This window comes from Genypterus blacodes, unplaced genomic scaffold (assembly GCF_046128005.1).
Source record: "Genypterus blacodes isolate CSIRO-AG114 ecotype Tasmania unplaced genomic scaffold, CSIRO-AGI_Gbla_v1 ptg000051l_1, whole genome shotgun sequence".
Taxonomy (NCBI): domain Eukaryota; kingdom Metazoa; phylum Chordata; class Actinopteri; order Ophidiiformes; family Ophidiidae; genus Genypterus; species Genypterus blacodes.
Genome location: NW_027466863.1, coordinates 687,472 through 711,914, shown reverse-complemented (window position 1 = coordinate 711,914; position 24,443 = coordinate 687,472). Strand labels below are relative to the sequence as shown.

The following is a 24,443-nucleotide window of genomic DNA, read 5'->3' as shown; positions in this document are numbered from 1 at the left end:
TTTAAATAATTAAAAGCTAGAACTGCTTTTATGACTGCAAATTAATACACTGTTCATACTGTATATATATAAGTTAAGTTTAGTTATTGATTAAGAAATGTGATGTATTTTCTGTCCTCCCCTCAGGCACCTCCTCACAGGGCAGCTCTCCAGCCTCCAGCACTCCCAACTCCCCAGCAACCTCTCACCACATGAGACCCAGCTCGCTCCATGGCCTCTCTCCCAAACTCCACCGTCAATATCGATCAGCACGTTGCAAATCAGCTGGCAACATTCCCCTGTCTCCTCTGGCTCACACCCCCTCCCCAACAACCTCCTCTCCACCGCCTCTCACTGGCCACACAGTAGGGAGCTCCAACACCACGCAGATATTCCCTGCAAAACTTCACTCCTCGCCTCCTGTTGCCCGTCCTCGGCCCAAAAGTGCTGAGCCACCAAGATCCCCCCTACTTCAGCGAGTGCAGTCAGCCGAGAAGCTAGGAGCCCCCCTCCTGCCTTCGTCCTCTTCGTCATCATCATCGCCCTCACCCCTCACAGGTGGGGTTTCGATGCGCAAGCATAGTCTGGAAGTGACACATGGGGACTACAGGAGAGATTCCTTCCACTGTGAGCACAGTCTTCAAAGCCTGCTGGAGATAGAAGGAGAAAATGGACCTGCTCCACCCTCTCCTTCGTCTTCCTCCTCTCCCTCTCCACCCATGGGTGGGGAGATTGGAGGCCTGAAGCCTGCAAGAAGGTTGGGAAGGCAGGAGTCACCACTCAGCCGTGACACACTGCTGACAGGAAAAGAGAAAGATACCCAAACTAAAATATCGGAGCTCAGTGGATCCCAAACTGAGAGCATAGCACCTAAAGCTGAGTCCAGTGCTGTCGATACAAGTAAAGCATTATCTGGAGCTAAGGTTGCAAAGAGTAAAGTAAGTCCAACTGAAATCAAGTCTCGTCCTGCACTGGCCCCTTCAACTGCAGACACCAAGCCAAGCCCTGAAGTCAAACCTCCACATGCAAGCACTCCAAGCTCTGAGCCAGTCACCAAGAGTAAACCCAGCGAGAAAACCTCAACTGCACCCACAGCAAAGGGCCTCCAGCCACAAGACAGTAAGCAACAGGGTACACAGACAGACAGTGGTCTTGCAGCAAAAACTCAGGAGAAGACTGAGGAGAAAGGTAAAGGTCCAGCAGGTGCAGACAAAAGTACTGTACAGAAGGCAGCATCCACAGAACAGGCCAAGGTGTGTAAAGGAGCAGGAGAAGGCCTTGTGAAAGGAGTTGTGACTGTCAGTGAGAAAGCAACTGAGACATCTAAGGTCAAAGGTACCGCACCTCCAATTCCAAAACAGGTACATGCCCAAACTGCAACAGTATCTGCAGCTGTGCCTGCCGTGACCAGAGCTAAAGTGGAGAAGGTATCAAGCAGCTACGGCGGTCCAAAAGAAGAGAGGGCCCGTCTGGAGGTCCTGGAAGAGAACCCCATGTCCCCGTCCTCCAATGCAGCCTCACCTTCCTCAGGCAAATCACGCCCTATGTCTCCAGGGGATAAAGCCAGCTTTGTCACCCAGCTCACAAGTGTGGCCAAAACTGTGCTGGGGCCTATGAAAGGGGCATCACAAGAGGCGGCCAAAGGAAAAGACGCCTCTAAAGCAAGTGAGGAGAAGCGTGTCAACGCTGCAGGAAAACCTGAGGCTTCGTCTGCAGGAAGTCGTCGGGGGCCCCAGACACCATCTTCAGGAAGCGCTGGCACGGTTCAGTCTGATAAAGGAAACAATCGGAGCTCTAAGCATCACTAGGGGATTACTGGAAAGATTCAGACTCTCCCATACAATGCCTTTTATGTTTGAAGGAATACTGTAGCATCATGCTGACATATCAACAATTAAAAAGACCCCTTGAATGAAGGGCAAACATTAATGCCTGAAGGGAAAAAACACCAAATAGATGACACATGACATGTAGACAAAAACTTATGTGAGTGGAAATGCATCAACTACTGTTTGAAATGTGTGCACATGGTGTCATAATGTAGGCCTGTGTATCTACTGTTCATCATAACATGTTTGTATATAGAAAAGGTGTAAGTCTTCATGCATGTTTGACACTGTAAAATGGGAAAAAAAAAGAAAGAATATTTAAAGAAAAGATGAAAAAATATAAAGACGACCTAAAGGTAGTGAACACTGTGAGCAACTTTTCAGCAAACATTACAGGATTGTGTTATAAACGGGCATTACTCAACCATGTCAGTCACCATTCAGATCGATGCCAGTGCCATCCTTTAGTTGAGCTGAAATAGCAAGTGCAAGACATCGTTCCTTTAAATTTCAATTGCTAAAAGGGTGTATAGGCACAGAGATCACTAAGAGACAAATACAGGTAAAGAAAAGCAAACTTAACTGAAATTTGGATCGATATACCAAAATGTTTGCAGTGAAGGAATTAGTAGCTAAATGAGTTTTGATTCTGATGTGTTTAAGGGCTGAATTCCATTGTGATTGGGATAAATTAGATGAACCTGCACAGGGACATTATGCAATGTGCTAATAATGCCACTTTTGGTGTCCCCGCTTACTAAGTTTACATTGTGCTCACATCTAGAGGTTAGACAAGTTGGGAAAGGGTTGCAATAAGCCAAGCCAACGTGTTTTGTTTTCAAAGTTGTCTTCACAGATCTTTGTCAAATGTGCAATTCAAACATGCAGTCTAAACTATAAAGTGATTAATGTGTCGATATGTTCAGGAGGCTTTGTATTCATGGTGAGGAGACTAGGACTTATAGAAAATAGGCTACAAATTCTCCTTTGTTCACTCTTCTATTTATGCAAAAGTAGTATTGTGTAATGTTACGTGAGAAGGAAAGTGCCAGTGTTTTCATTTATGAATAATGTGATTTTTGTTTACAGTGAAATGTATGATAATATGCAATCCCACAGTGCCCGGTAGGAGTGAGCATTCTTGTCAATGATACAGAAGTTGGCTACACACACACACAGCCAGGACTGGGTTTGTTCGGAGCATCTGAGTGATGAGATCATTGTTGTTCTTGTTCTTGATCATTTTAAGGCACCATCAGACATATAAACTGCCACCTTATTGACGACATGACACAAGAACTTGAGAGCTCTTGAAGTCACGTTATTACATTTCATAAGTAGTCTCATGTCTTCTTCCTGTATATCTTATTTAGTACATTATACAACTGAGGTATATTTCTTTCATTGATTAAACCATTTAAATTATGAGTTTCAATTCCATTGACAGTCTTGTCTTATAAACCATTAGATACTGTATGTGCTCATTTTATTTATGATGCTGTCATTGTTAAAGCAATCACACATCCTACATGTTGTTATGAAATACTTGTGGTTTTGTGTGTGATGTGAGGGAGTTGCACTTTAGTTTGTGTCAAATATGTTTTACTTATTTATTGAATCTTTTTTATTTGTTGTATTTATTACACTTTTTTTATTCAAAAAGGTTTTAGGTTGCACATTTCTGCTTTGATACTGAAATTAGTTGGTGTTTAACTTATGACATTCATATCATAAATTAGAAATTGACCAAAATGTGTGTGGCTATCCCAGTTTGTGCAGTTATAGCCCTGTCATTCCAGGAGTCTGAGGTGGTCAAATTGTTGTAAAGGGGATTTCTGTCCAAATGTTTGACTTTTGTACACCAGAGATTGTCCCTGCTGTAGTCAATTCAACATATTAACTAGCCACTGTTGTGAAACACCAATGCAAAAAAAAGCCTATAGTGCGGAGATGTAATAAAATGCAGAGAAACCTCTTGTCTGTCTGACTTCTCTATCTTTTAATCGATTTTAAATGGGTGACATTGAATGATTACACAGTCGTGGTTGGGTTATCAAATGGTGACGCGTGTGCTGTCTGTGATTGGTCCTCTGCAGGCCAATCACGTTATTGTTACACCGTGTGACGATTATAAACAGGAAGGGGAAAAGTTATCTGAAATTCATCGTTACCTTGCTCTGTTGAAATACTTTATTTAGCAGACAGACAGCGTCTTCTATGACACTCTTCAAATGTTGTTGTTGTTACATTCGAGCTAAGTAAAGGATACGGAAAGGCAATGGCAGAATGAAGGTAAAAGAACGAGGTCACGTACTGATAATTCCGTAGCTCTCCTGTGATTAGCTGCGAGAAAACGCGAGTTATTTAGATAGGACACAATATAATTCATATTGATTTCACAACACTAAAGGATTTGTTAGTACCGTACCGTGTCTGCAACGGGTATGTTTGTGTTATATCCAGTACAATGGTCATAAATGATCATATACAAAGCATTAGTTCTTCAAGAAAGGAACATTTATCGTGTTTGTTGATATATATATATATATATATATATACTCAATATTCTAAATATATCAGGGAGTTTAGTTTCATAATGTATAAAATGTATGTTGTTAAACCGTGAAAATATCGATCACAAAGTCCTATCGTGCCTGCTAAAAGATTATTTGTTCATGAGGAATGAGAATTACGATTGACTTTCTTTGTTCTATCTATCGGATAAATAAACACTGTTATCAGCACCTCAAAGAATGTCAATATGATCCAAAACAAGGATTTATGCCTCCGCAGGAAAACGAAAAATTCGAGCTAGCCAGGAGTCGAACCTAGAATCTTCTGATCCGTAGTCAGACGCGTTATCCATTGCGCCACTAGCCCGGTTAAAGAAGTGTAATATTCCGATCACATTTAAACTTTACACCGGTGAAACCGTGATAGCTGAGGTAATGTAATCGCACAATTAAGACACAAAGGTAATTTTGTGCTTTACACGGGCATAAAGACATTAAAAAATACGATTTTAAGCTAAATTTGTTTGGGGTTTTCTTTTTTTTGGAAAAAAAAGAAGCTTCGGCTAAATTGGCATATCTCAAATTCCTCAAGTCACACGGTGCAGTCACATGCAGGTTTTTTTTTTATCTGCTTTCACTGTCATGGCGAGTTATTGCCTTTGCTGTGGTTCAAGTGATCCGTTCCAGGGTTCAGATTTGGTAAACAAAACTGCATTTAAAGAAAGAAAATCTGAATGTGCAGCTTCATGTTTCTCTCTCTGTTCTGTCTCCATAAGATGATATGGCAATAAGCAGCAGTCTACCACACTGGTTTTTTCGGTCGGCCACAGTTGTTATGGATCCCAGCACCTCCTCAGCTGGATCTGTGAGTCAGTCCACTGTGGATGACCATATGGAGGACTGGCTCTTTGTTCCCTCTGACTGTGAGCGACCACAGAGCCCTGAAATGATCCAGAAAGACCAGGAGACAGAAGATAGAAGCAAACTCAAATCCAAGTTGGTCTCAGCATGGAACAATGTCAAATATGGTCTGACTCCTTTTTTAAACTTCAACATTTTAACAACTAGTTTTACAGCAACAACAGATCTGTTTGTTCTCTATTTTTTTTATTTTATTATTATACTTTCTCTTCTCTGTATCAGGCTGGACCTTGAAACAAAAATCCCACTTCAGCAAGAACTCTCCAGTGATTCTGTTTGGACATTCTTATCTGCTCATAGATCAAGGTATAGTCCCAAGGCTACAACTTTGTCTATTTGTCTATTTGATTGTAAATGGTCAGTGGAGATAAATGTGCAGACCCCCTGTTTTCTGGTGCACAGAATTTAGAATTACCAATTACCAAGACGTTTGGTTGGTGTCTTTCAGAATGAGACATTTTAGCCTCTAACTTGCTTTTGCATGTTTTTTTCAGTGGAAAGAGGGCATTTCCGTCGCTCCTTCACGTCTCTTCTGTGGATGACTTATAGACGAGGTTTCCCAAAGCTAGCAGGCTGCTCTCTAACCACTGACGGCGGTTGGGGTTGTATTCTACGTTCAGGACAAATGTTACTAGCACAAGGCCTGCTCCTGCACATGATGCCACCAGGTGACAACACACACGCGGACTACACCACAGTATCTTAAACATCATCTTTGAGTACATGATGAGGAAAAATACATTCATTGTGCTGTCAAAGCTGAAAAATACTAATTAAACAAACGGAATACAACAATCATACAACAATATTACTTTGTTCTTATTCATTCTATAACTTTAAGGCTGGACTTGGCCTTCGAGCCACCATTCGGTCAAAGACGACATGGATCTACCAGAGGTTCGCCCGACTGCCTTTGCAGACAGTAGGCAGAGTTTTGTGGAGGGGCAACAGAAGAAGGGCAGAAAGCTGAGCCTGGGTTCTTTCCGGGACAGTCGCACGGAGTCTAAACACAGATGGGTGGTGTCGTTGTTCGCAGACCATCCCACGGCTCCTTTTGGTATACATCAGCTGGTGGAATTTGGTAAAAGCTCAGGAAAGAAGGCTGGGGACTGGTACGGCCCTGCCATCGTGGCACATATCCTACGGTGAGGATAGTCATGATGAAATATCAGAACTGTCATTAATAGTGTGTGCATGCAAGATACACAATCCTACTTTGGTGATCTTGGATTGTCATTTTGTTTCAGGAAAGCTGTGGCCGCCTCAAAGGATGTTAGCGATCTGGCCGTGTATGTTGCACAGGATTGCACCAGTGAGTCATTTATTGAATGAGTGTATTTTCTCTTCCTTTTTCAGGGTTTACCAAAACTGCATTAAGAAACACCTGTGGAATCAGACATTTATTAACATTTGTTGACCTTTTACAAAGTGAAACACGAATCCAGCTGCATCACAGTGTTTCATGAAATTCACTTCAGATTTATTTCATTTCGGTCTGTAGTAATTACAAGTTCTTGAGCTTGAAATAACAAGATGAAAACTATCATTATCAACCCATTTCCATGCTGGCCCGTTCTCCATTGAGCTTTGTGGAGCCTCCATGTTAGCCCCTCTACTCGTCTGCCAAAGAAGTGCTCGCTGTAACATTTTGGCCTTGAGAAGGCTGAGATGAAACGTTTGGTGCTAACTCACACCTTGGTCTGTTGGTACTTTGTTTGGCTGAAAAAGTCTTCAGCAGATGCATTTAACAATATGGAGATGTCTCTGGCACTTGCACTATTCACACATTTGTGTTTAAATCTCTTTCTTTCTTCAGTCTACACGGAGGATGTGAGGAAGTTGTGTGAGCGCCCTCTCTCTGGCTCTTCATCGGCGACCAATCAGTCCTGGAAGTCTGTCATCATCCTGGTTCCTGTGAGACTTGGAGGGCAAGACCTCAATCGGGCCTACATCCCCTGTGTCAAAGTATTTGATATGCACGCACAAACACAATTCTTTCCAACTCATAACATGTGTTCACGGTTGTACACCGCCACTGTAAAGCAAACAGTTCATGAGGAACGTTTCCAACTAACAATGAGTCCAACTACAGTACAATGCTAAATCAGTACAATGCCACAACAGTTTTCCCCTTGTGGGTTTTCCTCTGCCAGATATCAAATAGGGGTCTGTGGCAAGAAAACAGAAATAACTCAGGTCTGAATAGAAGAGTTGTGTTTTCTAAGCACAAAGAATAACCCATTCATCATTCTTTTCCATAGAAACTTTTGACGTTGCAGTGCTGTATTGGAATCATTGGCGGCAAACCAAAGCATTCTTTATTTTTCATCGGCTTTCAAGGTAAGTACAACATTGTGCACTGATGGCCTCTCTATTCTGCTGGGCTGTTTTGAAGTCTGCCCTCTCACCTCTTTTTGCTCTGGACCTGCTGTGCCACAGGAGACAATGTGTTGTACTTGGACCCTCACTACTGTCAGCCAACAGTGGATGTAAGACAGAAGAACTTTCCCTTGGAGGTATGAGGAAGTGCTGTGGCCTTCCCCTTTTTTGCTTTCTATTTTGTTTTGTAGCAGTTGTCATGCATACTATAACAACGGAACTGTGTGGATGCTGAATCAGTGATGCACAGATAAGAATGTACAGGAATGGAATCTAAAGTTTTGCCTCCAAAGTAATCTGCTCAATCTAATGAAAGCCTTTTTTGATTATAACTTCTTTTCTTTTCTATTCACACCCACTGCAGTCATTTCACTGTAAATATCCCAGGAAAATGCCCTTTTCTCGAATGGACCCCAGTTGCACCATAGGTTTCTTTGCCGAAGGCCAGAAGGACTTTGAATCTCTGCGCTCAGTAGTTGATGGGGTATGTGGTTGGGACATGTGGGATTGTTATGATACCGCTGTGTATGGTTTGGATTTGCATTGATTAATACATGTGGTTTGAATCTGATATATAAAATGATATTTAGTGCATTTATGGCAGGAAGTAGTCGACTGGTTGACCTATTTTTTTTTTTATCACCTTTCTCTCCAGGTTCTCGCTGCATGTGGAGAAACATACCCTATGTTTATATTCACAGACAGAAGTGGTCGGGAGGATGCGGTGGTCAGCTGTTCACCCACAAATAATATCGTCCACATCCAAAGGAAGGACAGGCTGAGAAGAACAGATGCGAACAACAGCATGGATGAGTTTGTGTTATTGTGAGCAGGAAGTCTCCCCTGTGGAGCATAAAGTGTCCATTGATCTCCCATACTTGTTAAAATATAGTATAGTATATCTGTAGTTTCTTTAATGTCCCCAAAGAACAAATTATATTCTTAAAGCTATATTGTCAAGGGACTTTTATGAAATGATGTTGTCTAGGCCAGTGACACTACGCTGAACTGCATTGCTCTTGTGTGTCAATTAGTGTTTTTTATTTGTTGTTTTAAGAGTATCTTTTAATGAATGTGAAGATCTTCTTGAAGGATTCAAATGTCAATTTGTTTATGGTTCTTTTGTACATTTTCTACTATTCACAATTCTTGTGTTGATCACTGTATAAAAGCATAACTGGAAATTCACAACAAATTTTTTTGTTTGTGTTTAAATCAATGGTGGCATTATCAGAGACAACCAGTTGAACAAGTGTACTGAGACAAGCATGGACAGAAATCATGTATGGGACATGAAAGAAAATCAGTCTCCTGTAAATGTGACCTGCATATGAACAACACTGAAAGACTATAACTTATCCACATTGCTTATATAGCCTGTGTGATGCATTACAGAGAAAATCTTCAACCTCATTAGCTGGATTGTTTGGTGGTCAGTTTTTCTGTATGTCTGTAATTCTAGGTTTTTTCTTATTATTTTTAATATGAAGGGCCTAAATAGAAATAAGTCTAACTTAATTGTGCAATCCTTGACAAATAAATTGAGATGTATCCGTCAGATAAACTGAAACTGAATTAAAACAATCTGCAATGCAAAACATACACTGTGCATGTGCTTGTTTATTGGGTTGTTTGTGTAAATAACTAAAACTGTTAAGGTTGAATTCTTAGCTTTTACGTTTTTATAGACCCCATACTGCTGTAAATACATATGGGAGTGACACTGAAATTCAGGCAGCACTAATCACACACTGCTCCTGCCTTAGGTTCTCTTGTATTCTGTGACTGCAGGGCCTTACTAGGTCCTCAAAGTGCTTTCCAATCCTCCTCAAAAGGAAGGTACGTTTCACAAGATGTAATTGTAATAAAATGTTTGTAGCGGTGGTGTGTTTGTGTGCGTGCGTGCGTGCGTGCGTGTGAGGAGGAGGAGGGGTGTGTGTGTGTGAGAGTGGGGGTGGGGGTTACGCTGCTGGAGGAACATTCAGTTGAATACATCTAAAGTAACGTTAAAATTAAATCACAAAATATAACCCAACATGAATGACAACACAGTAGTTTCGTCATTATCTCTTGTGGTGCATTTACTGTCGCAGTCTGTAATGTTTTTTTATGGCCAAAGCGGAGATACATTTTGTTCTCCAATGTGCGATATAATGGCGAAAACAGCTGCTCTACTTATTCTTTATCCCTCCGTCGTGCCGCGGTTTATCTAGGTCTGTTTTCTTGCATTTATTGTTGTATTTTAATACATCTACGTTGAAAAAAACGTGCAGATAGATGTGCATGCATTTCCCCTCCCCTCTCCCGTGTTTAACTTGCACTCCCATCCCCCACGCCGGCTTTGCTGCTTTGCTTTCCCTCCCTGCAACGCAGAGGCAGCAGCCAGCCAAGCAGGCCCGCGGAGAGCGCATGTCTGTGGATAGGGGGCGCTACAGAGTCGCACAGGCCGTTCCTGCGATACAATCTGCCGAGAGAGGGGGGTGAAGGAAAAAAACCAACTGGGTAGGTCGGTCTTTGTTTCTGGTTTGGAGGAAAACCGAGAGACGTTAGAACCGGCGAGGTTTTAAACTTCACATTTCACCACTTGCGTAAGTCGAACCAAGTTTTCTTGTTGATTTGCTTTAGTTTCGCTGCAGTTTGCGGTGTATTTGTAGGCTGGATGCGGCTTTGCTGGGTGTTTTTGTTGGGAGAAATGAAAAAGTGTAGACCGACATTTCAGTGTCGCTGCCGTGGCGCGACAGTGTGAAATGAATGAAATTTTTTAGAAGTGTACTTAGAGCGGAGCACCGAGCCAAGGGTACGGGAGGCGCGTTGGATCAATCAGCTTTAGGCAGAGGGATGCTTTAACCTTTCACATGTCGCCGCTTTTGCAAAATACGACGCTGAATAACGGCTTTTCCTGCCCAATTGGCCCAGGAGAGCATGGCCGGCTAAGCTAACAGGCTCCTAGCATGCTAGCCACATCACCGACCAGCTAATGTTGTTGTCATCATAACAGCCGAGTTTGACTCTTTGTTTGTGCTCTTGTTTGGTGTTACTATCGCTTCCGTTGGTTGTTGTTCGCTTAATGTTCTTATGATCGTTTGGTATAACGAGGAATACTTAATTACAATTCGGCGCTCGGCATTTAAGCGAAAAGAGTTCAGGTACCCGTAAGACCCGGCTAGGCCTGCTAACGCTAGCAAAGCTAGGCTGAGCGCTAATGAAGGCTAACCGAATTGCATGTCTCGTAAATGTAAACAATTATGTGGGCTGAATTGCGTTTAACTTTTTAAACTACATATATCCGTATGGCCTCGCTTATATCAGTGCTAATAAGCGTTGTATATCCAGGCGGTGTTTAATCTCGCAGAGTGGAACCTTATGTACTGATGGGCTTTGGACCCATGAAGTGAAATTGTAGACATCCTTGGCGATAAATAGTTTCAAAACTTCTCATCTTTGTTGCCGCCGATACAACGTAATTGTTTGACTTGAAAGTTCTAACAGAGATCGTTTAACTGAGGATTTATTTAGTCAGCTGACTGGTTTGTTGTGTATAAGTGTTCAGAGGAGTTTGTTTCTCTTCTCTGTTATATTTGTGTTGTGGTTCAGGTCATGTTCATAGGGACCTTTCACCCCAAAACACCAAGTCAAGTATTTTTGCTATATATTCCGATTTTTGTACATATGGATAGTTTTGCTGTGGTCTGTTTTTTATTTGGAATTGTCAGCTATTGTCACACCCTTTAACAGTTCACTCTGGTATTTTGTTTGTGGTCTCTAAGCACAATAATTCACCAGATTCTCCATAAATAGTGATTTAATAAGTCAAAATGGACTTAACGATGCAGCCCTCAACAACTGCTTTTGTTCAAATGCTGGAAACTAATAACTAAGCATGTATGATGTAATTACATTCTGATTGGCGAAAAGAAAATGCAGATGTTTCATTTTTTCACAAATAAAGTTTTGGTACTTGGCAGTGGCACCTCTAATGCCAACTAGTTACACTACAAAATTGCCTAAGCAAAACACATAATTAGTCTGTTGAATTTGCTCATAAGTAAATGCAGAACATTGCTTTGTTGTTGTTTTGAGTTAACTGCTCCTTAGCTCAAGTAAGGGACAAAACCAAAGATTCTGAGCTAAAAGTAGATGGATTTTTTAAACTAGCATTGTTCAAATGAAAACAAAATGACAATAGACACTCACAACACAATCATACATACATGTGAGTAAAGCTGACAAGTAAATGCTTAGTTAATATCTTTCTTCTGTTACTTGTCCTCAGAGGGTTTCTTGCTGCTGCCATACATTCCTGGTCTCTGCTGAGAGATGTCCACCCCGGACCCCCCCATGGGAGGGACGCCTCGGCCTGGCCCCTCCCCAGGCCCAGGCCCATCTCCGGGAGCTATGATGGGCCCGAGTCCTGGTCCATCTCCGGGCTCGGCCCATAGTATGATGGGACCCAGCCCAGGGCCCCCTGGATCTGGCCATCCTCACCCTCCCCAAGGACCCTCAGGATATCCTCAGGACAACATGCACCAGATGCATAAAGTACAAGAACAATTTGCTTTTTTTCCTTCAAAGATTATGCTCTATACATACACAACAATACATCTTAAAGCTGTACATATTGACGGTGTACTTATGCCTGCCTCACCAACACTTACTACAAATGACACAGAGACCAGTAAAATTACACATCACAAATTTTTTTAGAGCTAAAATATATTGACTTTTTTGGCTCATGGTGTTGCATGTTGACCAATGCAGAATACCCACAATATTCCAATTATGGTCGTAGGTCATTTACTCTTGTGGAAAGCATTCTTCCACATTTCATCTTATGAGAACTCATTTATAAAAGGTTTGTTTAATATATCTTTCAACAAAATTCAGTATCATAACTCTATGTTTCTTCTGCAGCCCATGGAAGCCATGCATGAGAAAGGAATGCCTGATGACCCACGCTACAGCCAGATGAAGGGTATGGGCATAAGACCAGGGGGACACAGTGGGATGGGACCCCCTCCAAGTCCCATGGACCAACATTCCCAAGGTAACACCACAATCCACACACTTTCAATTAATCAGCGTTTGAATCACAAGGAAGTTGTTGCGAGCACTGGAAATGTTCACATAACATTGAGTGAATTATTGTCTGTAGTGGCCATGCGGCCCGGTATGTCACACGTTTCAGTTCTCTAATCACTGCAAAATTGATAGCCATTGGAATTGAAAGTAAAATACCTCCTTTCCTCCTGCTATCGTCAATGTGTTTGTCCCTGTGCAGCTCTAGACAATGCATATGTTACAGTGTATGTGACTTTTAAACCTAAATCTCCCCCTTTCCACCTAAAAGCTCTGCAGGAAGAACACATAATGTACTTTTGCAGGCATGCAATATGAGTTCACTGTGTGTTAACTCATCCAACCAGTTTCTCTTGCCTTACTGCTGATTTGGCAGCAGGCAGCAGTAGGCGGGGCAAGGGGCTTCCCCTTTCAGGCAACAGCAAGATCAGCTGCAACAGCAAAACCACACATTAAGTGAGGGGATGGGCCAAAGAAGAACCTACATATGAGTAAAGTCGAATAATAATACACACACCTCGTGTCCTAGCATGAGATGGAAAGGTGCCATATTCACTGCACTGCTTGAGCGATGAGATTTCTACTAAGTTCTCAACTCCTCACTTTCATTCCACTATTGCACTTTTGGTCTGTTACCTCAAGTCTGCATCAGGGGATTAAAAATAAGTTATAGTCGTAGTTATTAAAGTCATTATTACCCTCATTATTGTTGTTAATATTGAAATCCAACACAGGTCAGGTTCTAATCCAAGAACAATAGCTCAGCTGACACTATACTTACACATGTTTTGTTTGTTCTTCAGGTTACCCATCTCCATTAGGAGGCTCTGAGCACGCTCCTAGCCCTGTTCCAGCCAATGGCCCTCCATCTGGTCCTATGATTCCTGGAGGTCCTTCTGGCCCAGGGTCTGGCCCTATGGAGGGCAGTGGAGACCCTAGCCAAGGAATGGGTCAGCCGAACCGCGGGGTTCCCCAGGGCCCCGGTGGACCCGGTGGTGCAGTAGGTGGACCGGGTGGCGCAGGTGGACCAACTCCTTTCAACCAGAACCAGTTGCACCAGCTCAGGGCCCAGATCATGGCCTACAAGATGCTGGCGCGCAGTCAACCCTTACCAGAACACCTTCAGATGGCTGTGCAGGGGAAGCGGCCCATGCCAGGGATGCAGCAGCAGCCAATGCCTAGTATGCCACCTACTACTGGGCCAGGAGGGGGGCCTGGGCCTGGACCAGCTCAAGCCAACTACAATAGACCACATGGTGAGTGAGAAATGGCTTTTCTGAAGGTAATACTTACAATAGTATTTATAATAGATAGTGGTAGTTAACATTCCAACAACAAAGTACAGTATATGTAAAAATACTGTGTAATGTTTTCAAATGAACAGAGACCCCTGGTGGCGGAAAATGTTACTGTTATTTTATTTGTTCCATTTATTTGTTGTCATAAACAGTTATACTCGCCTTGTCTTTATAAGCATGACATTTTGTTTTCAGGCATGGTAGGTCCCAATATGCCCCCTCCAGGGCCTGCAGGCGTTCCACCAGGGATGCAGGGCCAGCCCACCAACGGACCCCCCAAGTCATGGCCTGAAGGTAAGCATCACTTTGTGCATCGTTGTGTGTCTTATTATGGTTCAAAGCTGATTCTCCTCTGACTGATCTGTTTGTAGGACCAATGGTGAACGCTGCCGCCCCATCCAGTGCTCCTCAGAAGTTGATTCCCCCTCAGCCCACCGGCAGACCCTCTCCCGCTCCACCATCTGTGCCCCCTGCTGCCTCTCCAGTTATGCCCCCTCAGACGCAGTCTCCAGGACAGCCTGCCCAGCCCCCTCCCATGATGCTGCACCAGAAGCAGAGTCGCATCACCCCCATTCAAAAACCTCGCGGGCTGGATCCAGTGGAAATCCTCCAGGAGAGAGAGTACAGGTGAGACTGAATAGACCAAGTGTGATCATACAATGGTTTGATATTTTCTCCTTAATACTACATATTGGCACTCACACAGGTTCTAAACCTCTGGAATTTTTATATTCTTCAGGCTACAGGCTCGTATTGCTCACCGCATCCAGGAGTTGGAGAACCTGCCTGGCTCCCTTGCTGGAGACCTGCGCACCAAGGCCACCATTGAGCTTAAGGCTCTTAGGCTGCTGAACTTCCAGAGACAGGTAGGCGTCCACCAATGAGAAATGGATAGCTGACAAATAATTATAGAGGTTTATTGCTCTGTGCCCAACCACAGAGCAATACATGTTGATGTGTCTCAGTATAACATAACACAATGTGTCTTCCTTTGTGTGCCTCCAGCTGCGCCAGGAGGTGGTGGTCTGTATGCGGCGTGACACAGCCTTGGAAACGGCGCTTAACGCAAAGGCATACAAGCGTAGCAAGCGCCAGTCCCTCCGTGAGGCTCGTATCACTGAGAAACTGGAGAAGCAGCAGAAGATTGAACAAGAAAGGAAACGTCGCCAGAAACACCAGGTAAACGATGGAAACGGACTGTTATGCAACCCGCCCGTGTAGCTGATCGGCTCCATTTTGTTGTCTGCACATTAGTAACGCATATTAGAGACTGAAAGCAGCAGTACTTTTTCATAGTAGGTGATGAAGAATGTTGAAATCGCTGAGACCGTAGACTCCCCTTCACTTGGCATTAGTATCTACTGACACTGATGCGTCTGTTTGTCGTTGTTTGTAGGAATACCTCAACAGCATCCTGCAGCATGCCAAGGACTTTAAAGAGTACCATCGTTCAATCACAGCGAAGATCCAGAAAGCTACCAAAGCTGTCGCCACCTATCATGCCAACACCGAGCGTGAGCAGAAGAAGGAGAATGAGCGCATTGAAAAGGAGAGAATGCGGAGGCTGATGGTGAGTGGTAATCCAAGACACACACACACGCAAAACATGTGAAAATGAAAAGTGTACATGTGCATATGCCTGTGGTCATGTGTTTTGCTGGCAGTGGCAGCGTCCCCACTCTGGCTACGTCGCAGGTTTACTTAACTTACCTCTTGAATGCTCTGTGTCTTTCCCCAGGCTGAAGATGAAGAAGGTTATCGTAAACTCATTGACCAAAAAAAAGACAAGCGATTGGCTTACCTGCTACAGCAGACAGACGAGTATGTGGCTAACCTCACTGAGCTGGTGCGGGCGCACAAAGCTGCCCAAGCGCTCAAAGAGAAGAAGAAGAAGAAGAAGAAAAAGAAGGTGATTACTAATAATATATTTGGCCGTGTATCATGTATAAGTATAGAGTTCATTTATTTTTTTTAACCCATTGCCTATTTTGTATGCTTTCAGAAGCCAGATAACGAGGCTGCTGCTGGTCTTGGGCCTGATGGCGAGGTGAGTACGGATGATGAGAAACGGAATATCATTTAAGATTCACCTGCTGCTTGAAAAAGATGGCAAGCTATAGTTTTTCTTCTCATCTCCTCTCCCAGCCATTGGATGAGACTAGTCAGATGAGTGACCTGCCAGTAAAGGTCATACATGTGGACAGTGGAAAGATCCTGACCGGCGTTGAAGCGCCCAAGGCTGGCCTGCTGGAGGCCTGGCTCGAAATGAACCCTGGGTCAGTCCATCTGTTCTACTGTTTAATGCGTTACATCGCAACGGAAGGCATACTTTCCCCAACCCCGCCCAACTCATTACATCAGTCACATGCTCTTACCTGGTCATTGACGTTTCCTTCCTCTGCAGATACGAAGTAGCACCGCGTTCAGACAGCGAAGACAGCGGTTCAGAAGAGGAATATGACGAGGTACGCTGCACAGTCGACTCCACATCAAAGCATAACGGTCACTTGTGATGTCATGGAGCATTGTTCTCACTACCCCTTGCTTTTCCCGTCAGGGCGACGACGAGGAGCAGCCGCAGCACTCTTCAGCCCATTCAGAGGAGAAGAGGAAGATTCCTGACCCAGACACTGAAGACGTGTCTGAAGTGGATGTCCAGCATATCATCGAGTAAGGCTGAGTCACTGAGATATTGCTGCTTGCTCCATCCTTTGAAAAAAGACACGCACACACAATCCTTCTTTTCATATTATTGTACATGAAAGAGAAGATGTGAACAGCTGATTATAACAAGATTTCACTCAATAAATGTTAATATAAAGATGTTTATAGCAAATCATGGCCCGGGATTTTCTCCAGAGCCGTGGGAGAAAACAGACATTGTTTATTCAAATGACAATATAAACAAATTAATGTCCCAGCATAATTACTTTACTCGGAATAGAGCTTCAGGCTTTTTTTATTTACTGCTCTTTTTTTAACAGTCATCCGTCCAGCCATGTCTCACTGTTTTGTCTTCCTCGCTTCCCCCTAGACACGCGAAGCAGGATGTCGACGATGAGTACAGTGAAGCAAGTTTCAACCGAGGTCTGCAGTCCTACTACGCTGTGGCTCACGCCGTCACTGAGAAGGTGGACAAGCAGTCCTCACTGCTCATCAACGGGCAGCTCAAGCAATACCAGGTACACAAGCGGGAAGCAAAGAGAATAATGCCGACACTTAAGGTAAAGAGAACATTGTTGTGTATGACAGGATTAACTCTGGACCCTTTCTGCTCAGGTCTCAGGTCTGGAATGGCTGGTGTCTCTGTATAACAACAATCTCAATGGCATCCTGGCTGATGAAATGGGTTTGGGAAAAACCATCCAGACTATCGCCCTCATCACTTACCTCATGGAGTTAAAGCGCCTCAACGGACCTTTCCTCATCATCGTACCGCTCTCGTGAGTTCATACTCTTCTGTCCTTAGTGACTTGAATCATTTCTCCTCCTTAAACAGTGCAGTTAAATGAAGATCTGTGTTAGAGAGAATGCACTTGTCGACGCCCTTTTAGAATCGTGAAGCACTTTTCCATTACCACCAAGTTCAAAGTTCAAGTTTAATGTGTTTCTCTTATTCAAATTGGACTAGTTTTGTTGATTAAGCATCATGTTCTGTTCCTTCTTCAGAGGCCCCTGTGACCTGGGCTGTGTTCTGTTCTTAACTCTGTCTATTTTGTGTTTTCAGAACTCTATCTAACTGGGTCTATGAGTTTGATAAGTGGGCACCGTCAGTTGTGAAGATCTCCTACAAGGTCAGTGGCTCCTACTTGGATGTTTGTCAGGACCTGAGACCGCTCGTTCAAGTATGAATGCGTTCCTATTGTCAATGTGTTCATTTTCAGGGGTCACCAGCTGCTCGTCGTGCATTTGTCCCCATCCTGCGCAGTGGAAAGTTCAATGTGCTACTCACCACTTATGAGTATATTATCAAGGATAAACAAGTGCTGGCAAAGGTAATCAACCATCCAGATCTGATGTGATCATCTCATATGTTAGTTAGTAATGTTAAATGTCCTAGATCATATTCTAACGCTACCCTGCTGTGTATTTCATTTAAGCTTCGCTGGAAGTACATGATTGTGGATGAGGGCCATCGTATGAAGAACCACCACTGTAAGCTGACCCAGGTCTTGAACACACACTACCTGGCCCCACGGCGTGTGCTGCTCACAGGAACTCCGCTGCAGAATAAACTGCCCGAGCTCTGGGCCCTGCTCAACTTCCTCCTGCCGACCATTTTCAAAAGCTGCAGCACCTTCGAGCAGTGGTTCAACGCCCCCTTTGCCATGACGGGGGAGAAGGTGAGCTTTGGGCCGCGCGTGTGTGTGTGTTGTGGGGATGAGTTTACATTGCAGCTGAGAGCCTTGATAATTTCGGCTATTCAGACAATCATGCTTAAATGCATCTTCACAAAAAAATGAGGTGCTGTAAAAGTATTCATGTACCACTCTCTTCCCTTTCCCCTCAGGTTGACCTCAACGAAGAAGAAACCATCCTGATCATTCGCCGTTTGCACAAAGTGCTCAGACCCTTCTTGCTGCGGCGACTCAAGAAGGAGGTGGAGGCCCAACTGCCTGAGAAGGTACGGCTTCAGCTGTCTTTGTTTAATATGACACTCAGGAAATTATTAGATAATATCCTGTGAAGATGCTTGAGATTGAATAATGAACACAAAGCAATCTGCCAACTTTCCTGATATCTTTCCCGTTTAATTCCAGGTGGAGTACGTGATCAAGTGTGACATGTCGGCCTTACAGAGAGTTCTGTACAGACACATGCAGGCCAAAGGAGTCCTGCTCACTGATGGGTCTGAAAAAGACAAGAAGGTAAGATGAGCACAAATGGCTTTAAATGTCTTGGGTAACATTGTTAGATGAGTAAAAACTAAACATTGCACTTGTCTTCATCTAAACCTTCCAGGGCAAAGGTGGCACGAAGACTCTCATGAACACGATCATGCAGCTGAGGAAGATTTGCAACCACCCTTACATGTTCCAGCACATTGAGGTACCGAACACAAGCTCCACCTTAATCAAGCTGTCTGTCCAGCTCCCACTGCATGATTGATAACATTTGTATACGACCGCAACACGTACATAAGAACTAAAAGAATCTTGTGGCTTTTGTCTTTTTCCAGGAGTCTTTCTCTGAGCATCTGGGTTATTCAGGTGGAATAGTGAGTGGGTACGTTTACCTTTTTGTTGTTTTGAACTGTTAACATGTTCATTTGTGGTGTTGCTAGGCTGCGCATGCACAGCTGCTCATCCCTCCGCAAACTCTGCTCTGTCCGTCTAGCCCTGACCTGTACCGCTCCTCTGGAAAGTTTGAGCTGCTGGACCGTATCCTGCCCAAACTGAGGGCCACCGACCACAAAGTGTTGCTCTTCTGTCAAATGACCTCACTCATGACCATCATGGAGGACTACTTTGCCTACCGCAGCTTCAAATACCTTCGCCTGGATGGTGAGATGCCTCTTTTAGACTATTTGGCTCTTATTACACCCCCCACTTCTGTCATGTTAGTAGTTATATTATTATAGTAAATTGATGATTTGGCAGAGGAAGTTGGTAATCCCCAAGTGTGACTTGTGCAGTCGACGAGGGATTGCCTGCGTCTGCCACATCATCAATAAAGTGACTGTGATAATGAGATTATTCTTTCCATTCTTGTAGAGGAATTTTTTTCTTTTTGTGTTTGTCCCATCCAAATGGTTGTGAGAGTTTAGGGTCCATGACATCATGAATTTGGTGTTCATGTTTAATCCTCATCAACACTGCTGTTGCCCAATTATTTGGTTTAAGAATTGTAGAATACCTTGACCAGTAAAGATAATGGATTTCTGAATATTTTGAGGTCCTGCTCTGTCAGTTGTGCATAGTATGAAAAAGGAAGTCATGTAGAGATGAGGATGAGGAAGTGTTGAGATCATGTGTTGCAGCTGACATGATCAGAACTCTCCACAAGGGGGCAGGCATGGTACCTGCTTGATCATTTAGGGTTTGCATTGCTAACAGGAGTTTGTTTTTATTGATCGTAGGAACCACAAAGGCAGAGGACCGCGGCATGCTGCTGAAGACCTTCAATGACCCGGCGTCAGAGTACTTTGTCTTTCTGCTCAGCACCAGAGCAGGAGGCCTGGGCCTCAACCTGCAGTCTGCTGACACAGTCATCATATTTGACAGTGATTGGAACCCACATCAGGTACTAAGAACTTCCAATACACAAGCAGCAATACACAGCACAACTCTGTAGAGTGGTTGTAGCGTCCTGTGCCTGATTAATCCTATTGTCCAAGAAACATGGCATGTTGGTTTCTGGCAGCTTTTTTCCCAGTTACGATCAAACACAACCATCCTACTTAGACATGTCATCAACACATATGTTTGTCTGTCCACAGGACTTGCAGGCTCAGGACAGAGCCCATCGTATCGGCCAGCAGAACGAAGTGCGCGTGCTCCGCCTCTGCACTGTAAACAGTGTGGAGGAAAAGATCCTGGCAGCAGCCAAGTATAAGTTGAACGTGGACCAGAAAGTCATCCAAGCTGGCATGTTTGACCAGAAGTCATCAGGCTTTGAACGCCGGGCCTTCTTACAGGCCATTCTGGAGCACGAGGAGCAGGACGAGGTCACGGTTCGGGAAGGGCCGCGCGCTAGGGGGGCGTGGGTGGGTGTGATTTCAATCTTTTCCTCGCCCACCCACATCTGCCTGTGCGCTACCCCATCTTTTCAGTCTCTCCCCCTCCCCCCCTCTGTCTCTTCCTACCTTTTTCAGAATTTAGCTGCTTCCATTAACCCACATTTCTCCCTCACTCTAGTTTATCTGTACACAACTATCTTTAAAATTAGGCATCGTTCTTTCCATTAGTCTTTTTTAGCGCTTTCCCCCCTTTTTTTCCTGCTGTTCCCCCTCCAAATGCTTAGATTCTTCTCATATTCATATATAGTCAGTGTAAAACACACATAAGCTTTATTTATATATACATTTTTGACATTAGAAGACTGAAACACGTACATTAGGTCAGAGACTTTGAGGCTCTGTGGTGCCACATAAATCTTCCGTCGTCCTCTACTCACATGCACTGTCTCGCTCACCCACAGGAGGAGGACGAGGTTCCTGATGATGAGACCGTCAACCAGATGATTGCAAGAAGTGAAGAGGAGTTTGAACAGTTCATGGTGAGTCCTGAAATTTTTCATTCATTCACACAGAAGTTAGGACTTTTGTGATTTGACCACACAAACAACCGCTGTGCTCTCGCTCCGATGCCGCTTCAGCGCATGGATCTGGACAGACGCCGCGAGGAGGCACGCAACCCAAAGAGGAAACCCCGTCTGATGGAGGAGGACGATCTGCCAAGCTGGATCTTAAAGGATGACGCTGAGGTCGAGAGGCTGACTTGTGAAGAGGAGGAGGAGAAGATGTTTGGCAGAGGATCCCGCCAACGTAAAGAGGTGGACTACAGCGACTCACTCACTGAGAAACAGTGGCTCAAGGTGAGACGTGGTCAAGTTTAACCATTATGAATATGCGATGACAAAAATCTTGGGAGGAAACAGTGTCTGAACTGTTATTGACCAATGACGGCTTCATTAAAGTTACACAACCCCTTGCTCCTGGGCACTACAGGCTATAGAGGAGGGTAACCTGGAGGACATCGAAGAGGAAGTGCGTCACAAAAAGACCACCAGAAAACGCAAGCGCGACCGCGACCACGACGGCGGCCCGGCCACGCCCAGCTCCAGCAGCGGCCGCGGGCGGGACAAGGACGACGAGGTGAAGAAAGCCAAGAAGCGTGGACGTCCGCCTGCTGAGAAGCTCTCTCCAAACCCTCCGTCTCTTACTAAGAAGATGAAGAAGATTGTCGACGCCGTCATCAAGTACAAGGATGGGTGAGAAAGTTTCCTTCTGTACACTGGAGAACTCTTTGTTAAAACCAGAACCTTGTCAGAAGTGTCAGAAGAGACATGGGCCGATGCTGAAGATGAATGTTATCTTGTTTTAGCAGTAATGGACGGCAGCTGAGCGAGGTCTTCATCCAGCTGCCCTCACGCAAGGAGCTGCCTGAGTACTATGAACTTATCCGCAAACCAGTGGACTTCAGGAAGATCAAGGTAAGAAGATCTCAAAGACTCACGACCACAACCCAGAGAAGTTTAACTAAGGATGCTTGTTTCACCTCAGCGACATCTTAGCAGTGGGCTTGCTTACTTGTTTTGAAGTCCTGCTTGCTGACTGATGATGTGCTCATCCTTCTCTGGTTGCTGTTTTCAGGAACGAATCCGCAGCCATAAATACCGCAGCCTGAATGACCTGGAGAAGGATGTGATGCTGCTGTGTCAAAACGCTCAGACTTTCAATCTGGAAGGCTCTCTGGTACGTCTTATTTTATTTTTTTTAATCATTACAAAGAGACCGTCGCTTATTTCCTGAAGAGATTTGATTGATGAGTTCTCACCCTGAAACCTTTAGATCTATGAGGACTCCATCGTGCTTCAGTCCGTCTTCACCAGTGTGAGACAGAAGATCGAGAAGGACGATGAAAGCGAGGGTGAGGAAAGCGAGGAAGAGGAGGAAGAGGTAGACGAAGGATCCGAGTCTGAATGTGAGTATGGGAATACATGTGATTTCATCTTTGCCATCATTGGCTGCATCTGGCCGACCCTCACGGGGAAGCAGCAGAAAGACCAACGCTTTCCCGGCGTTTGATCCCACAGCTCGCTCGGTGAAGGTGAAGATCAAGCTCAGCCGGAAAGAAAAGGGCGAGCGAGGAGGAAAAGGCCAACGGCGCCGGGGTCGCGGCTCCCGGGCCAAACCTGTGGTGAGCGACGACGACAGTGAAGAGGAACAGGAAGAGGTGAGAAAGAGTCACGCAACACGACATGTCAACACTTCTTGATCTTTCACGCGGTCAGGCGACCTCTTGTGTGTGTCTGTTGGCTGTAGCTTGTTGTTGTTGTTGTTGTCTCATGTGTGTCATAATGTGTGTCAGACAGCAGCAGTAAATCTCGCTCTCCTTCTGTGTGATCATTTCAGGAGCGTTCAGCCAGCGGGAGCGAGGAGGACTGAGACAAACCACCAGACCGTCGGCCCACTGAGCCCCTTGACTGGACTTTATATATTTTACGTAGATACCACAGCGGGGGGGAGGCAGCCAGTGGGGAAAGGCCTAGTTTTACCTAGATGAGCTGATTTTTAGTGAGACTATTGTATTCTCATTAAACTATACAAGTAATTAAAAAAATCATCCACCTTCATATTTAAGCCGACTTTCCCATTATGAATAGTAGTGTGTGTCTTTTGCCATTTTTTCTTTTCTCTTGTAAGTGGAAAAATTGACAGCGCCTGAAACACAGACTGATGACGGGCCACGAGGACAGCTAACTGACTTTTTTTTCAGTGGTATTTTGTCGACTTTCTTTCTATGACACAAAGCATCCATGTGATCCGGGAGTCACAGCGTCCCCCCGGCCTTCCTTTTTGAATGCATGTTGTGTGTGTCTGTGAAAATGCACCTGGATGTGTCGTTCGCTATTATCTCTGTGTTTAATTTAAGACTACAAGCGAGACCGCGGTACGTCCCACTCTGCAGCCTCTCCCTCTCAGCCCCGTGTATGTCAAAGAGGGGAGAGAGGGATGGGACCAGCTCTCGTGTCGGTGTCACTGGATTCCAAAATGTACAATAAAGGCATCTCATATAATTCATCTGCTTGTCACCCGCTTGTTTTTGTGCAAAATACACGGATTTGTTGAATCAAACTGTAACTCTCAGGTATGAACACTAGATGGCCTTCTCACCGTAGTGTGTTAACTGTGGGGTTACCTTAGTGAGGCCTGATTAGAGAGGTTGTAGACATTTTTGTAATTGCTTTCCATTTCAGTGATTGGGATATTATGTGACACAACAGAAAGTCATGAGTTATTTTCACTTTTATTGCTGTGTTTGTATGTTTTGGCTTTAAATCCTGTTGTGATGTTCCCACCAGGCGTTGTTGCCGCTGATCTTTAAAGACTAACATGGTATCACACTTCCTTAGAGGTCGGTCATTGACCCTGATACGTCCTCGTCACGTGGCCCAGACTGTGACACCTGAACAAACAGTTGTGTATTTTTTATGAAATTGCTGTGTGAGCAAATCACACTTCAGCACAGATTCAGGCTCATTATGAATGCGTTTTTGAGTGACTACTTCTTTGTATGCATTTGTGATTTGTCTGTTTGTTCTGAATAGATGTCTCCTCTAGTTTGTCCTTCTCAACAAAGACGAGATGTTTTATTGTTTTCACGATGTAGCCACATATTTAGCTTCTTACTGTACAATCTCCATTTTTTCACTCTTGCTTGTTCTTTCAGGGTCAAGGTAATGACACCAAATCTTTGCAAGGGACTGTGTATTTACCGTAGGGT

The 24,443-nt window shown here is 44.3% G+C and overlaps 3 protein-coding genes and 1 non-coding gene across 9 annotated transcripts in view; 3 read left to right on the top strand and 1 right to left on the bottom strand.

Moving 5' to 3' along the window:
• The window catches only part of LOC143000739 (microtubule-associated serine/threonine-protein kinase 1-like), a 31,515-nt gene extending 27,731 nt beyond the window's left edge, over nt 1-3,784 (top strand). For all 3 annotated transcript variants that reach the window (XM_076150158.1, XM_076150157.1, XM_076150159.1), the window contains one exon: nt 127-3,784. In XM_076150158.1, the coding sequence (XP_076006273.1) occupies nt 127-1,787 (1,661 nt within the window). In that variant the 3' untranslated portion in view covers nt 1,788-3,784. The remainder of the gene's footprint in view (nt 1-126) is intronic.
• A 155-nt stretch (nt 3,785-3,939) lies between these two features.
• On the top strand, nt 3,940-9,221 carry LOC143000753 (cysteine protease atg4da-like). Its single transcript, XM_076150180.1, has 11 exons — nt 3,940-4,100; nt 5,098-5,349; nt 5,465-5,548; nt 5,737-5,910; nt 6,084-6,387; nt 6,490-6,554; nt 7,059-7,207; nt 7,504-7,582; nt 7,682-7,758; nt 7,986-8,105; nt 8,277-9,221. Exons 2-11 carry the CDS (start codon nt 5,103-5,105, stop codon nt 8,448-8,450), a joined length of 1,473 nt encoding a protein of 490 aa, XP_076006295.1. The 5' UTR covers nt 3,940-4,100; nt 5,098-5,102; the 3' UTR covers nt 8,451-9,221.
• On the bottom strand, nt 4,616-4,688 carry trnar-acg (transfer RNA arginine (anticodon ACG)). The gene has a single exon. It is a non-coding gene; the product is annotated as a tRNA-Arg (tRNA).
• An 873-nt stretch (nt 9,222-10,094) lies between the features above and the next one.
• smarca4a (SWI/SNF related BAF chromatin remodeling complex subunit ATPase 4a) lies at nt 10,095-23,740 on the top strand. 4 transcript variants are annotated; one of them, XM_076150128.1, is made up of 34 exons: nt 10,095-10,209; nt 11,895-12,160; nt 12,533-12,665; nt 13,501-13,953; nt 14,191-14,289; nt 14,367-14,622; nt 14,735-14,861; nt 15,001-15,174; nt 15,392-15,565; nt 15,734-15,904; nt 15,998-16,042; nt 16,141-16,271; nt 16,400-16,460; nt 16,553-16,665; nt 17,030-17,177; nt 17,275-17,438; nt 17,723-17,789; nt 17,880-17,990; nt 18,096-18,338; nt 18,506-18,619; nt 18,756-18,863; nt 18,958-19,044; nt 19,175-19,221; nt 19,333-19,499; nt 20,075-20,238; nt 20,435-20,662; nt 21,136-21,213; nt 21,313-21,531; nt 21,665-21,927; nt 22,044-22,149; nt 22,310-22,411; nt 22,508-22,640; nt 22,753-22,892; nt 23,072-23,740. In XM_076150128.1, the coding sequence occupies exons 2-34, from the start codon at nt 11,939-11,941 to the stop codon at nt 23,102-23,104; spliced, it is 4,881 nt and encodes a 1,626-aa protein (XP_076006243.1). In that variant the 5' UTR covers nt 10,095-10,209; nt 11,895-11,938; the 3' UTR covers nt 23,105-23,740. The 4 variants fall into 4 exon arrangements, with proteins under 4 accessions (XP_076006243.1, XP_076006242.1, XP_076006241.1 ...); XM_076150127.1 differs by having other exon boundaries at nt 22,041-22,149; XM_076150126.1 differs by having other exon boundaries at nt 20,435-20,701.
• The last annotated feature ends 703 nt before the right edge of the window (nt 23,741-24,443 follow it).

Excerpts from the sequence above, each read along its gene's own strand:
- LOC143000753 (XM_076150180.1), top strand. The coding sequence starts at position 5,103 with ATGGCAATAAGCAGCAGTCTACCACACTGGTTTTTTCGGTCGGCCACA. Across the intron at positions 6,388-6,489 it reads ATCGTGGCACATATCCTACG|GAAAGCTGTGGCCGCCTCAA; the intron begins GTGAGGATAGTC and ends ATTTTGTTTCAG. Across the intron at positions 7,759-7,985 it reads AGAAGAACTTTCCCTTGGAG|TCATTTCACTGTAAATATCC; the intron begins GTATGAGGAAGT and ends CACCCACTGCAG.
- smarca4a (XM_076150125.1), top strand. The coding sequence starts at position 11,939 with ATGTCCACCCCGGACCCCCCCATGGGAGGGACGCCTCGGCCTGGCCCC. Across the intron at positions 12,666-13,500 it reads CATGGACCAACATTCCCAAG|GTTACCCATCTCCATTAGGA; the intron begins GTAACACCACAA and ends TTTGTTCTTCAG. Across the intron at positions 14,862-15,000 it reads TGCTGAACTTCCAGAGACAG|CTGCGCCAGGAGGTGGTGGT; the intron begins GTAGGCGTCCAC and ends GTGTGCCTCCAG.